Here is a 16,999-nt window from a genome sequence, read left to right as displayed (position 1 = left end):
TACTTTTTACCGTAAAATTCATTTTTACTGGATCATGCTACTTAACAAGAAAGTGTGATATACAATAATTTTTACAGTAATAATTATCGTAACATCACTGAATCACTCTAGTTAAATACATACTACTGTAAAAATTACGGTATAATATTTTACGGTAAAAATAGATTTTGCGTGTGATGCCGGTACTTTGTACCGTAATTTGACCCGTAATTTTTGACCGTGTTTAAAAATTCCTATCGAGCATGTATTTTTTAACTTTACATACCCGTTCAAGTATCTAAATATTTTATCAGAAAAATTCACTCGCAATATTTAATCGATTAAATCTTTATTTAAGTATTTAATTAGTGAATCACTAATAAAAAACTCATCCATTAGTCACCTTGAACATACATTCGAAAATTTTTTTGCATTATTCAAGCCCTAAATTACAGTAAAAACTGAGAAAGAAAAAAACTATAACTACAGCACAATTTTCGTATTGATATCAATGAGATTGTTACGAAAATTGAAAGCAAGGAAACGGTACTTGCAATCTAAGCAAATATAATTATTGTTTTTTAAGCACTATTGTAAAAGTCGTCTTTAAATCCTAATTGCTCTCAGTAATCAAATTTAATATATGTAAATGCATTTTATAAATATATTTTATAATTTTGTCGTAAAGACACGACTCTCCGTAGAACACCGAAGTCAAGCATCACTGACTGCAGTCAGTAAGCGGGTGGGTGACCACTTTGATCAGTCTGCGCAAGGTGCATGGTATCGGTCCTCGGAAAACTGTTCTGCCTCAAAGTGCTCGACTTCGCGCTCTGTTTGTCTGACTGCCAAGGCAGGGGAGTCATCCCCTCTGCGGAGAATCAAAATTGCGATGTTTTTCCAAACCATCGCCAATAGCCCATAGTACAGCTCTAGAGCGACGTAAATAAAGTACTTACCTTTTATAATTTTAAAACATGAGTAATGATTAAATATCATGTTCTTTTTCTTCTAGGTCTGTTTAGACCAGGGGAGGATGATAGAAGAAGTCCACCTGGAGACTGCGACGACTCAGATCGAGAATATGTTGCTAAACCAGAACTTAGTGTCCAAGACAGCTTGTTGAAGAAGATGTATCCGGTAAGTAATAAAAATTATATTTTTATTCCTTTTTCAACTTTATCTTCCATTTTTAGCTCTACGCATGGTATCCTGCATTTACTGTTCTTAATATATACTTTGAGAATCCTTGACGTACCATCTACACTGGGAGTGGCAAAATATTCGCATGGCAAACAGGAAACGATTATGGCTTCGCATTTTCTATTATTCAGAAAGACAGAAAAAATATTGTCGATATTTAAAGCTTTGTTTTCCCATTAAAAAAAGAAATTAATGTATCTCAGCGTCAAAATGGTGCCAACTGCTTTACATCAAGAAGGTAACTCTAGGAGCTATGAGCCAAAAATGTTCTTTTTCTCTACTTGATCTAACGCAACCTTTTGTTATTAAGAAGGACTAAAATATAGTAACTTAAGATACGCAGTAAAGTTATTTTTCGGTTTAATATAAAGCAAAAATTATTAATTTAGGATGCATGCATAATATATTTCTTAAAATAAAATTAGTTTGTTAAACACGCTAACGCGCAAATCAGCGAAAAATTAATATGAATTTGAACAAGGCTTCCTTAAACCCAGCGGATGGAAATTAAATATTTTAAAGTTATTAAATGCAATTGACTGATAAATCTTCTTATGAGAACATAAATGCCTTTATTTTACAACTAAAAACATACTTTATATAACATTTTGCATTCTTGTGTCTGCGAAATGCTCACCATCCTGCAAAGCGCCTTCTTTCCTCATCTTCTGTGCTAGATTGTAAACGAAAAATATCGATCGTCTAGTGGTTTCCTAGGATTCACCGAAATTGTTGAAATTGAATGGGGTGATTGCATCTGCGCTTGGTGTACGCTTTATCAATTGTTGGTTTTGAGATTTAACTACATTCTCTAAAGTGCGTGTGAACACTCGATTCGGTGTTTACTTGAAATAACACACAATCTCTTGAGTTTTTCAATACTAAGTTCAGATAGGTATTACACCACAGTTTTTACTATGGACCATTCGTAATGGACTCCACTTCTCAATTCATATTGAAAAATGCTTTTTTTATTTTGTTAACTGCCCATTCTACTTTATTTTTAATTATACGCAGTAATATTTCCTTTCAAGTTAAACTGCGAAATAAAATGAAAAAGTATGATAATACGGTTGAACTTAGCACCAATTCATAAGGTATTTTGGCTCAATACTCACCAAAATTTCTAAAAGTGTGCCGTAATCATTCAAGAGTTTACTTTATGTAGAATATTAACTTACTTGCATTTTACTAAATTAAGATTCACTAAGAAATATTCTATAATTAAACCCTTTTGAAAGATGCTGGTTTGAATATACAATTGACGGTTTGTCAATGCTTCGAACTAATAAGCCCATTTCTTTATATGGCAGATTTATCATAGTTTTATTTCTGCAGTTTGCACAACTAAAAATTGTTCAGAAAAAATTCAATTTTAAACGACAGTTTCAATAAACAGCATAAACCCAGTTTAATTAGGATTAGACTGCAAGCATTTTAAGTCTTGATTCCGATATCTGATCATTAACGCATTTGATGCTTGCGTATGTCTCTAATAAATAAATCTACAGGTTATGCAACGAGGTTTAATTTGCTTTACTCACAATGATTAGAAAAATGATTGTTACAAATGGCAGTCCAAATAAAAAATTAATTTCATTAGAGTAGATCGCAAAGTTTTGAAGTATTTATTCTGGCACGCAGATCATTAAAAAACGCTATTTTTTACGATATGTAGTCGATAGTTTTCTATTGATTCTAATATATAAATTTACTCGATATACAGCGCAATATACAGCAAATGCTTTAATAATAAACGGTAGAACCTTAGTTGTATTAGAGTAGATCGTAAACTTTTTAAATCTTGAACGCAGTTCGCTGACAATTAATAAAATCCACCCGTTATATCCCAAAATTTTTATAATTCCATTAGTGCAGTTTGTTTAACTCACAGCGATTATAAAAATGACCGTTATAAAAGACAGTCGTAATAAACGGTATAACCTTTGTTTCATTAGAGCAGACCGCAAGCTTTTAAAGTCTTGAACCCGGTACTGGCCAATAACACTTTCATCACTACGGTAACTGAGAACTGTGAGAGTGGGTCATAAACACATGAGATGGCAGATATGGCCATGTTTTTCTTTGCTTTCCCCCTTTTATTTCTCCCCCTCATCATTTCTTTCCCCCTCATCATTTCCTCCCCCTCATCATCGTCTTTCTCCCTTTTCGTCATTTATTCCTCTGTGTGCTATAAATTGAATCTCCTCGACCTCTTGAGACATGTTTGTTCCGTCATTTTTCTAACAGAAGTTCCTTTGAAAGATACTGTTGACGATCTGGAAGATGGTCGTTTCACATTAAAACGCTTTCTTTGACTCTAGAATATAATTAACACGAAGAACGGTTGGAGTCTTTGGACTACTTCTTAGAAAAAAAAATGTTCCATCGCCTATTTTCTCGAGCTTTTTCCAGGATACATCCAAAGGGGGTCTCACATTTATGATAAAGTGGTTTTTCTCTGATGATTATTTCATTTTCCTAACGTCGCAGCCCATGTGATGGCTGCTGAAAGAAAAGTAATGATTTAAACGCGGCAATTTATAAAATTTATGCCTCTTCTGTCACTCCTCTGGCTTAAAATATTTTGCGCTTTTTAACGCACAAGAGTAGGATTGTTTTCGTTTCACGAAAATTTGCGTATTAATGAAGCACGGCAGTGGTATATAATTCATGGTTCCTTGGTTTTGTTAGTTTTAACCATTAGTGAATTATGATTAGAAAAACAAGTGACAGTTTTAAATAACGAACTACTTAAAATTCAAGAAACACGCACGATGTTAACCTATATTTCTTAGTTATTTTTATGTCTAGACCTTTTGCCTAGAATATAATCCTTAAAACATTGAGGAAACTTCTTCTGAAAAATAATTATTCGCGATAAATATAATCATAAAGTAGCAGAGTTAGGTAATATTAGTTATTGTTTTCGTAGTAAATATAGAACTATACTTTAGTGCTCAACTTGGACTCATAACATATCGTTACTACGTAGTTTTGTCGTAAGTTTAAGTGCTTCTTCGTAGTTTTGATGTTCTAGTTTTCTACCTTTGAATCGATAGGTTGCCTTTCATTTAAATTTGATTTTATTGTAGTTAAATAGCTATTTCAGTTAAGTCGAAAAGCTCTTGTACTTCATCTTTGTACTTAATTCTTATCTTTTAACTAACTTTTTTTTATAGTTTCGTTATAATTACGATCAGAGTCGTTTTTATGTTTTTAGGGGCCATCCACCTATCTTTATTTGGGGGCCCTTTATGAGTAGTTTTGATTAAAAAAATTTTACTTATGAATAATTTTGAGTTTTTTTTTTATTTTAAACAATAATATAAAAACAATAATACATTATTATAAAAACTTTAATACATTATTTGCATCGAAAGTTTAAGGTAGCAATACTTTTTACGCTTTTTGAGAGGCGAAGCCTTTTATAACATTATTAAAATCAATTTCCTGCACGGCATCATATTCATTGCTCATGATTGAAAATGACTCATTCTTTCTTAAGTCATACTATTTTTAAGTTCATTTTTTATTAATTTTAATCTGGAGAATGAATGTTTGCCCCTACGTTTAGTCATCATGATTGACAACGAAAATTCAAACTGAAATGTTAATGTTTGGAAATGTGTCTTCGAGATTGTTGTTTTGTTACTTTTTTATGCATCACATCTATGTATTAATTGGTCTAACTTATTCTAATGAATCAAATAATGCTTGAAATGTACTAATTAGAGCTTGCTCTTTTTTATTCTTATCATTGGCGTAAAATCTCCAAAATTATAACAGTGAAGCATTAATTCCTTAGACTTTAAGAATTCAAATTTGAAAAAAAAAATCCGAACAAATCAGTCATTGGCTTATGCGCTATTAAGAGATATTTTAATTGACTAATCAATGTGTCTATTACTGCGAGATAAACTTTAAATATTTCGCTACTTTGTAATACAAACTTTAAATATTTCGCTACTTTGTAATACGAAATTTAAATATTTCGCTACATTGTAATTAATCTAACATCATCTGCATATCCATAATAAAATGTCAAACGAGAAATTCTTGGTAAAATACGCGTCGTCTCATCTTCATATTTAAAATTAGGTAAATTTTCTGTGGAAATGATTTCATTAGTAGAGAGCTTCTCTCTCTACTTGTGAAACCATCGTCTCATCTTCATATTTAAAATTACGTATTTTTTCCTTGTAAATGGTTACATAACAAGAGAGCTTCTCTCTCTGTTCACTCACAAAAGCAATCAAGGATTCAATCAATTTCCAACCATCATTGAGAGGAAGACCTTTCTTCTGTATGCTTATATTGAAGGCTGATTTATTCTTGGAAAAATATCACCCCAAAATTTTGTCAGCACAATAGTTTCCAACTTCTTCAATTTCTTTAGAAGGCTACCAGCATTGAGTCAAGCTTCTAGAAGCTCTTCTTTGTTCTTTCCAAAATTTGAAGAACTCGGGGCCCAAACCCAGGGCTCCGAGTTTCGATGGGGCCAACGAAAAGTTAAAATTTTCATTACATTATTTTTTTTATCCTTATTAATTCGTTATCCTAATTAGTTTGTCAAAATAAAGTTATCAAGTGAGAGAGATTGATAGAAAATATTAGAAGAAAAATTTGATTCAGCTATACGTATCATCGATCATGGCATGTTACAAATGATGGAATAATACTTTCTTGAAGAACAAGAACAGAAAAGGTAATACGAGCAGAAAGAAATGCACGTGCTATATAGTTTTGGGAAAGGGGAGTTTTGAATGCCAGTCAGTAACAGTGGAACAAAGTTTTATGCTTGTTATTCCTTGAATTTAGTTACCATGCTTTTACCTATTTCATGTTACTTAGTTCGTGTCCTATATTACGAATCAGAACAGCATTAACACTTAATTTGGTCGTGTGCTCAGGTGAGTATGAGAATCGAAACACGTCACCTATTCAGATTTCACCTAACAAGTTCTGATTGTGAGCATAAATTTATTACGCATATTTATTGATTATCATTGAAATGATGAACGAACTCAAATTAAAAAAAAATTTGATCGATTGATTTAAAAGTTAAGCTACTAAAATACGTTTTTCTTTAGAGAGTAGTAATTTTAATTAGAAGGTTTTTTTTTTTTTTTTAAATTGGTGTCTACTTTTTAATGTTTTATTTTATTTTATTTATTCACTTATCTTTTAGTTTGGTAAAAACTATTATGTCAGGCTAAATCTTAGAAGAGTTTTTAGTATAAATTTTAATACTTTTGTGATAAATTATATTAAAAATAAAATTTTTTAATCAAGGTATTAGTGATATTTCTGAAAATTGTTAAACATTAATAGTACCCTTGTTCTGAAAATTGCTTAAATGGTAGGTAGCATTCTAATGTGTGCATTTTAGAACATGAAAATATGTTTGGGCGTAAACAGGCTACAGTGATTTAATTGTCAAGGAAAAAGAATGCTTAATGGTTAGAAATTTAACTAATCAGAGGAACAACCAAATCTGTTATTAAAAAGAATTGTAGAAGTAAAAGTCCATGAAGTTTTTAGCATCACAAAATCTTGCATTCCGTTGAAACGATCAAACAATTGGATCGCAGCGTAATGGAAATTATTTGGGAACTTGGGAATTATTGAGTAAACTTGCCCCTTTTTTGCTGGGAATAAGGGCAAAATTATGGGAGTAAGGGCAAATAACATACATTCTATTTATCAGCTCCGATTTGTAATTAATCGAAACTGAATCGATTATGGGATATAACGTATAAAGTCATTAATTGCAAAACTAAAGAAGGCAAAATATTTTTCAGTAAGTGTTGATTCAACTACAGACATTTCTCATGTAGATTAGTTGACATTTGCTGTCCGATATGTGAACGACAGAATTCCTGTGAAACTTTTTTTGTGTTTTATCCCGATTAAAAGTCATAAGTCTGAGTACTTGTCTAATACTATGGTATTTTTCCCTAATGACCAAGGCATAAATATAAGTGATTGTCAAGAACAAACATAAAATAACGCACCAAATATGCCAAGCAAGTACTTAGGATTACAAGCAAGGTTAAGAGAGAAACATCTGGCTAAATTTTTTTTTTTTTTTACCATGCTTAGCTCATAGCGTAAACTTAATTTGTGCACAAGCCGTGGGATGCGTTTTAGAGGATTATTTCCAATTTTTGCAGAAACTTAAATCTTTTGTTTCTTCACTTCTACCCAACAGTGTTCCCCAACCTTTTTATCACCGCGGACCTGTCAACGTTTGATAATTTTACCGTGACCCGCTAGGGGGAGGGACGTTGATTGTTTTTATTTTAGATTATTTTGATTTATTGATATTAATTTAAATGTATTTAAGCATGCCTACAAAATAAAATACAGTTTCACCAAAAAATAAATATAAAGTGATTTAACATTTTAACTTACTAGAACGTTAAATCAATGAGTCACGATCGGGAGAGAAGACAAAGTTCTTCATTAGTTCCAATGTAAATTTCGCGCAGCGTTTTCGTGTTTTATTTATGATATTTACAGTTATGATGATTGATTTTTTTAATTAAAACTAATAAAAAAAGAAAATAGTTGAGGTGGTTTTCTTTTTTTACTTTTTGAAACATTAAAAAATTTACGTCACTACCTTCGAGGCCCCCTTTTTTAATGGAACACAAATATTCTTAATTTGGGTATAAACCTAGGAATTTAAATTTAGTTTCAATTAAATAGGCGGCCCGGTACCATTTGATCCACAGACCGGTACTTACAATTGGGAACACTGCCTTAACAGAATGCTTAAAATCTGGACTAGTCGCAAAGAGTCCATCGGATACTAGGTGGTCCACCCATTTAGACGCAGTAACGGCACTATAAAAAATTTACCGAAACATTAAGATCACGCGCTTCTTTGTAGATTGATATGTTCTTGTTTCCTTACTTTGACTCAATCGAATGTTTTTAATTTAAAATTGAATTCATTGCAGATGTGTAGATGGTCGATGAACTAAATTTTGTTCTTTTTATTTCGTTACAGTAAAGATTATGCGCTTCTTTGTAGATTGATTATATGTTCTTGCTTTCTTCCTCTGACTCAATAGAGTGTTTTTAATTTAAATCTGATTTAATTGTAGCTGAGTAGATGGTCATTGTGCTCAATTTTGTTCTGTAAACTTTTCGTTCCTTAGAGTTTTGTCATAATCGAGGCGAAGTGCTTCTGTGTAGTTATGATGTTCTTATTTTCTAACTTTAAGTTTATTAAGTATTTCAGATAAATTTGATTTCATTGGAGTTTAATAAAGTTCGATTTCGTTCTTTATACTTACCTGAAGACTTTTCGTTTCTTATAGTTTCGTCATAATCAAGATCAGACGCTTATTTGTTGTTTTGGCGTTTTGTATTGTATTTTTGACTTGATAAGATCTTTTTTTATTTAAATCTACTTTCGCTGGAATTGAAAAACTTTTCAATGCTCTCAATTATGCCTTTTATCCTTAACTAGATAATATTATCTTGTCATCTACTTAATTAAATTGTGCGGTTGTTAATTTGTTAACGAAAGATTAAGTTCGACTTAATCTAACTTAAGTTATGATTAAATATCTGGTTAGTGTTTAATGAATGATTATACTGTCTGAATCATAGGAGAAAATTTTTTAAAAGGAACGCTATCAAAAGAAATGTAAAAAAAAGCAAAGGAAATCATGAGAATCATGAAACTATGCATCTTTAAATTAAAACCTTAAAACCCATTTTTTAAGGATGCAACTATTTTTTTTGAGGAAGTTAAATGTGTAATTTGCTTTAGCTGCCGGGCTGAGGTAAATAAAATTACTTAGATTTATAAAATATATAAATTTCATTTGCTACTATATAAAGGGAAATTTTTTCCGAACCAACACATTTGATCAATCTTTCAATAAAATTCACCCAATAAAATTAAAAAAGAAAAAAAAATAGGCAGGACTCTATCATGTTTCCACCTTTTTTACCCAAGCTTATTCTCACAACAATTATTAGCCTCGAATCATTTTTTATTCTCACAATAATTAATAGCCTATATTAAATTAAAACACTACTTTTGAAGAATCATTCAATATTTCCATAACCTAGTAAAATTAAAATACAGCTAGGTTTCTATCTCTAACATGTTTTTACCTATTTTTTATTCCACACTTATTCTCGCAATATTTATATATTAGCCTATATTAATTTAAAACAGTACTATTAAATTACGTATGAAAAATCATTCAATACTTTCTAGTAAAATTAAAAAAGTGTCAGGTTTCTACATCTATCACGTTCCTAAGAATTTTATTCCAAGCTTATTCTCATTATAATTATTAGCCTATTTTGAATTAAAACAGAATTTAAAATTAGAGTGTAAAGTTTAAAATTTATAAGCAATTTTTTTTACAATCATTTTGCTATTTTTTCCTTTTATAAAGTAATCATAAATATCTTGACCTTAATTGCGATCGACACAGAGCGAACTGCTCTTCAACTTTTTCAAATGTTTCGAATATATTAAACACTTTCAGTACTTTTATACTTCGTTCAAAGTTAAAGTACGCTTCTGCTGATTCCTTTTGTCGTTCAGTCATAAAAAGTACTTTCTGCTTAACTAGTCACATTACTTTATCTTTCCGCCTTTCCATTTGTCCATTTTAGGCAAACTGTTGGAGCAATTTTGATCTTTTTGATATAAAGACTACAATGGTTTCAAAGGATTGCAGTCTTTCATTCATTAGACTACACCGATTTCGGAAGACTACAAAATGAAAAGAACGAAAAAAAAAAAAGATCAAAATAACTGCTGATGGAAACTGGGAAAAAAAAGTCGACATTTATCTTAGAAACTCCGTGCGACGAATTTTAAATGTTATTAGCTCTTCCGCGTGGCGACGAAAGCTCTCATAAGCAAAGCATAACTTAATTTTCAACTTTTTTTCTTACTTTAGGATAATTATTAACTTGCTCTTCGTCTTTGTGCAAATGTTAAAAAAAAGAAGAAAAAAAAGATTATAGTACCTTTGATTTCGTTTCACTATCCTTAACTGAAAGAAATAAGTAGGTGCGATTCGATAAAATGTTTGGATTAGATTCGCAAGGTGAATCGAACGGTATTAATTGCGAGATTGTGAGCAGTAATTGTTGACATCACATATTCATTCCGTTTGAAATATTCTTAATGTATACAGTAATTTGTAATTTATCTATATCTTGTTGCTTTCAATAGATTTCATTGTAATTAGTTGATCCAATTTAATTACATAGAATTTCATTTTTAGAGTTATAATTTTTATTAAATTGTTCCTTAAGGGAAATAATTTAGATAATACATTTATTCGCAAGTTTACTTTTAAAAAAGTAAACATGTAATAAATGAATATAAATCTACTTAAAGCGCGTATTTGAAGAACAAAAAATACAAACTGACTTCTTTATGAATAAAAATCTATCCAAATTTTTATATTTGCTAAAATACAGATTTTTTTTTTTATTGAAAATGTATCAAAAAGTTAGTGGTTTCTATTTCTAGGAAGAACTTTTTCTCATTAATTGATAGAAATGCTATTAAAATATCATTTTTCTTTCAAATAAAAGAGTTTTAAATGGAAAAACATTGCGTTCTGGAAATTAATTAGTTTTTTTTATAATTAGAATGCAATTATATATTTTGCTTCATTTTGTATGTCGACACTTTTTTATGAAACTATTTACAGATGAATAGATTTTCTATTAAATTAAAATACACCTATTTTCAATATATGTTTTTTGTATTATTGTATGAAATGATGAGTCAATTATAATAAAAACCTAAAAAAAATTGTTTTTCAAAATCTAAAAATAATTTTATGTTTATTTTATACGAAATGAAACATGTTTTATTCACAAAATATAACTTTAAAATGCTTGATTTTTGAATCAAGTCTATTTATTTTTCTATTGTTTGAATGTGCATCAGTTTGTCAAATCACATTCTCTTTAGTTTATATTTATGCAATTACATTCCATATTAATTGCATTTGATTATATTGCGGAAATTTTCTTAAAGGTACTGTTGCCCAAAACACATTATTAAAATATAGAGAAAACATGAAAAATAATAAAGTTTAATGAAAAGAGAGGAAGAGAAATTATTAAAATAAAATATTTCTGGAAAAAATTATTTAAAAAAAATTAAAAATCCGAACTACAAAATAATAAAACGATAAAATCTCTTTTTCAGCTCACACTATTATATCCGCAAAAAGAATTGCTTTCTAATATTGTAGTATCAATATAACCAAAGCAAAATATACCAATACAATAGTGTGATAAGCACTCAAAAAATATTTAAACGAAAATAAAACACATTAAGTTAAAAATATATAGGAAATAAAACATATCAAACAAAAAACAGAAAATAAAATGTAAAGAAAATACAAAACGAAACACTAACCGAAATCTATAAAGCGAGTAACGAATTAATCTTTCAAGAATGATTTAAAATGTTTTCGTAATAAGATTGCCAGATTACAAGATATGAAAACAGAAGAGCAAATAGAGGTTAGAAGCGTTACATGTATATATTGTATATATGTATATATATATATAAGTTAAGACAACCAAATCCATCATACTTTTTTTCTTCTTTTTTTTGAAGTGTAATATCGATAGTTTTTAACATTTGAATCATTCAAACGAGCTCGTAAAGGGTAAAATTTCAATTCAAGTCTATCAAATATTTTAAATGAACAATAATTACTGCATAACAGCAGTTTATATACAAATTATCGGCAGTAATTTAAGTTCAATTTAAAGTCACAATGTTTTATTACAAACAAAATACAATCATCCTATTTATGACTGCAAAGTTCTCTTCAGGAAAAACATCCTACCCTAAGTCCATCAGACATTTTCTTTTTTCCTGTGAAATATAGATACTTCGTAGCATCTTAACCATCAACGTGAGTTTTTATAAGTTTAAGTGTCAGTGCCAATTCAAATAAACACTTTAATTCATATAGTTGTTATCGATAAACAGCGCAGTTTATGAAAACCTTAGCAACAGCAACTAATATGTAATTAAATTTAAGGTCATAATGCTGCAATTTATGTATTTTTAACCCAAAATACAAATACATATATTTGCAAAAAATCTATGACTGCAAGTTAAAGCATCCAACGCTAAGTCATAAAGTAGTTTCTTTTTCGCAGTGAAATATTGTTGCTCTGTAGCATTTTAACCATGGTTTCTATACGTTAAAGCATTAACGGCTAGTCCATCAAGCACTTTCGCCCCGCAGTGGATCGTAAAGACACGGTTCCCTCTAGAACACCGAAGTCAAGCATCACTGGCGCAGTCAGTAAGCGGATAGGTGACCACATTGATCAGCCTGCGTAGGGACCGAGAGTGTGCAGTATTGGTCCCAGTTAAACCGTTTTACCGTAAAGTGCTCAACTTAGCGCTCATGTCACCTGGCCACCAAAGCAGAGGAGTCACCTTCTCTTCAGAGGATCAAAATTGTGATGGCATGTCTTCGGATCGTCCTCGGTGTTGTTTCCCAGACCGTCGCCAATAGCCCATTGTGCAGCTTTAATGCGACATAAATAAAGTACCTACCTACTTACCATCAAATACGTTCAATTAAATAGTAATTAAAGACACAGTCAAAAACACCTTAGTAAAAGCACATTATACACAATTAAGTTAGAAATCACAGTTATTTTACTGTTTTTTTTACATATAATCACCTTATATATGACCGCAAGCTCAAAATATCCAATTCTAAGTCCATCTAAGACTTCCCCTTTTGCAGTGAAAGTTGAAGAAGTAAAGTGAAATATCGGAAGTTCGCGATCGGTACTGAGCTAAGTTTGCGTGACATTCGAATATTATGATCACCGCAGATAAGCATTACACTTTTTCTTTCGTCAAAGACATTAAGTTCTCATTCAGAGACGTTTATACGCCTTCTCTGTTCGCCAATGTGATCTGTTTGTTTTTATGCCCTTAAAATTTTTGAGAGTCACGCTGATCTGCCCTCGGTTGTTTTTTTTCTTTTTGCAATACTATGGGGAGTATACAATCCATGTATTTGTATACAACCCATGCTGTGATATTGTTCGGATCCTCCTTCTTTTTTTTTGGAGGTTGTTTTCCCCGTACTTTTACGATTTTGAATTTACTTTTCCCAACTTTTGTTTGATGGAACGCAGGCACGATAGACTATGCAAGAATTTTTTTTTTTTAACTTCAGTTCGTATTCAACGCTAAGTAGGAATGAGGAAGGTAAAAAAGTAAAAAGAGTTCGGCTCTGCAGCCTCCCCCTTTCTTAAAATTGTGTCTCGCATTTACGAGGAGAGTAAGGTAAAGCGATTTCAATTCAAAGATTTAATGTTTCCAAAATGTTTTCATACATATAAACGCTCGCTTAACTTATAGATTCAGTTTCGAGTGAAACGAATATGTAAGTTATTTCCCTAAATGGATAAATTATGGTTATTTTTATGCATGAAACGTTGTCTGCTTATTGAAAATAGTATTGCCTTTATTATCTGCAGGCTTTATATCTTTTTATCAGTTTCTGAACTTTTTTTCTAACTTTGTTTTTGAATTGATGTTGAAGAAGCACAAATTGCGTGATTTTTTTGTAGATTTTCTTTGCTAAAGATAATTTGCAGTAAATTGTTTGGGCGTTTTTTCTAAAAGGGGAATGTTATTATGAGAATTATTCTTATTATTACTTTTATTGTCTGTGCTTTGATCAACACTATTTTGTGCGTAATTCTATGAAAAAAAGAAGAAAACTGAATTGCTTAATTATCATGTATCTCAATTTAATTTATGTATTAACCAAAAATATATCTATAGTCATAATTTTAAAATTTGTAAATTTAAATTGAAATTTGATAAGATTTTAGGGTTGGAAAAAATATTTAATATTCTATAATTTTTTTTGAACGATATTATGAGCATTGCATTTCGTCTTTGATAACATATTTTGGTTTTGTCTAATTCTTTACAATGCCTATTTGAGCGTATTCCTTCACTTTCTTTCTAAAATAAACAACTTCTTAATTTTTTTATGCTGTTTTCACAACAATCAAAAATCACTCAATAGCTACCTGAAGACTGAAACCGGTTTTACAAGCTGATCTCATTTCACATTTTCATGGATGCATATTTTATCTTCTAACCCTTTGACTCAGATGGGACACTGGTGTCCCTTTCATATATTTTTTTTTGAACCTCTAATTACAAGCAAAAATGTGTTTTCTTATTTTTGAAATATAGAAACCAATCTAATGATTACTGAAAAAATTGTTACAATATCGGAATTTTATTTCTACTAAAATATAAAGTCCAAAAAAAGTACTTTGAAAAGTTCTTTTTTTCATTCATATTCAAAAATGTATCAATAGTTGATTTTGTAAATTAAAGAAATTTAAATAATGAATAACTGGTTTTCTTAGATCTGAATAATTTCAAATAACTGCAATTTTAAAAAAAAGTATATTGTTTGGAAGATTTTATCTACAGAAGAGTCCTCTGAAAAATACAGCGAGGTTTCACGCTGTATTTCATAAAGATAAATTATTAAAGTGCTAAATATAATATTTTGCCCTTATTTTGAGCAGCTTGAATACAAAATAATGAAAAAAAGTATTAAAAACATGTTAAATAAAAATTTTGCGTCAAAGGGTTAAAATAATTTAATTAACAGTGCTAATCAATTTGCAATTGTCAAATGTTGAGACTATTACAATAATAGAAATTTTGGAGCGTTTTGAGCCATAGTTCAACTTTCCTCCACCTATAATATGTGCTATCTTCAATGCCAACTTTAAAATGGAACATATTATGGCACTTCTGAAACTTGAATGCATGATGCCATGGTTCAATTTGAACGGACACGTGGTGAAATTTAACCAAGTTTTTAAGATTGCTACAAAATTATGATTCAACGATGAACCGGTGTTTCTTAGAGTGTACTGTAGAGTCCGAATTATCCGAAATAATGTGGACCACGACTAACTCGGATAATCGAAAATCTCGTTAAAAAGCGAAGAGTATAAGAAAGGAAAGAAATAGAGTAAGTATAAATGTAATATATTTAACAAACACAAAATTTATACGAATACACCACATACAATTCCTATTACAAACATTATATATTTAAAAGCACTTTAAGAGCATACTTTACAAGAGATTTTACGTATTAAAGTTCTTAATTGTTTTTTGTTTTACATTACTTAGGTGCTTTTCTGCAGCAATATATCTCCATTTTTTAGGGATAACAGGAACGCTGGTGTCGCCTCTTCCCGTAGTTCTATACATTCAATAGCACTTTCGATAGCTTTTAGTCCATTGCATTCTGTATACGTTGATTTTGATCGTCACTGTCTTCATCATCTTTGCTTGATTCATTTTCATTATTGACGATATTAACTATCATTTCATCGAATCAAATTGTTGGATTTCGTTTTCCTGAGTGTTTGGAAGACCTATTTTTTTTCAGCGATAGTTTTAAAAATAAGAAGTAAACCAGGACAAAAAAAGAAAAAAAGCTCTGTTAAAGCGGATACTCGGTTAATCGGGGCTCGGATAATCGGGACTCTACTCTATTAAATTTATTACATGAACAATTTTAAATTTATTGCAGTGAGTTACGATCTAATAAAAGTCTGCATATGTATTATAATATTCAAACTTGTTCATCTTTTTTTTAAAAAAAAAATTAAATAAATAAATAAAGGTATTTAATTGGGCTTAATGTTCGAAAAATGTTATCTTTACACTCATGTGTTTAAAAAATATATTTATAAATAAATAAGTAAGTAAAAAAGAAAAAACTTGTTACCACTTGACAGCCTTTTTTTCTTCACCCTTCCAGATGATATTTATAGAAGAATTAAATCATATCCCCTACTAGAGAATTTCTCTTATGATCATTTGTTACGTTCGTTTCCCCATGAGATACTCTCTGCTACAAGAACTAACCATTTCATCTCTATGACATATGACATATTTTGTCATTGCTTCGCTGGGACCAGAAATCAAACCATTTTATGATTGAGATAGGAGGGTGGCCGTGTGAAAAGCACTCTTTATCTCTTTTAATAGAGATCACAACCTAGTAGCTATTTATTGCTACTACCTTGTCAAATGAAAATAAAATTGCAGTTTTATAAGCTACTCTTTTTTTTTTTACTTTTCAACAAGTAAAGTAAGGTTTATATATATTTTACATGCTTCTTAATAATTTAGCAACGATGAAGGTAATGGACACTTTTTAAGAAAATTCAAATTGCTGCTGTTGAATCTGATTGAAATTTTTTTCATTAGTTATAGGAATTTTAAGTTTTTTATTTTTAGACAATAATTTCTAGTAATTGTTTTGGATTTTATGACATAGTAATAATTGTTTTGTAATTTGCACTGTATTATAATTGACATTGTAATTTGCACTGTATTATAATATTAATATAATGATCGTTCAGCTTTGATTTTTTAATCACCTACATATGTCAATATTGTACCGCGTATGCAAAATTCTGACAACTCTTTCTAAGTGCGCTCGTTCTTATGACGGTTAGCAGAAGAATAAAAATAAAATTTTAAAAATACTTACTTTTGCACCTTCAAAACTTTTTTTTTACTAATTTATACTACAGTATTCCTTGTCGAATGTTGCCACTGCACATGAAAGTGTACATTAATCAATGTTACCAATCTACAATATCTTACATACTTATATGCATGTATAAATATTTAGACAGTTATACACGCATTTTTTACACCCCCATACGCACACGCATCTATATATATATATCTCGCATTTACGAG

At 30.1% G+C, this 16,999-nt stretch overlaps 1 protein-coding gene across 4 annotated transcripts in view; it reads left to right on the top strand.

Moving 5' to 3' along the window:
* The window catches only part of LOC107449700 (zinc finger protein rotund), a 558,914-nt gene that overhangs the window by 193,772 nt on the left and 348,143 nt on the right, over nucleotides 1–16,999 (top strand). For all 4 annotated transcript variants that reach the window (XM_071187674.1, XM_071187673.1, XM_043043921.2 and 1 more), the window contains one exon: nucleotides 995–1,119. In XM_071187674.1, coding sequence (XP_071043775.1) covers nucleotides 995–1,119 — 125 coding nt within the window. The remainder of the gene's footprint in view (nucleotides 1–994; nucleotides 1,120–16,999) is intronic.

The sequence above is a fragment of the Parasteatoda tepidariorum genome, chromosome X1 (assembly GCF_043381705.1).
Source record: "Parasteatoda tepidariorum isolate YZ-2023 chromosome X1, CAS_Ptep_4.0, whole genome shotgun sequence".
In the NCBI taxonomy this organism is placed as follows: Eukaryota; Metazoa; Arthropoda; class Arachnida; order Araneae; family Theridiidae; genus Parasteatoda; species Parasteatoda tepidariorum.
This window is presented reverse-complemented; position numbering and strand designations above follow the sequence as displayed.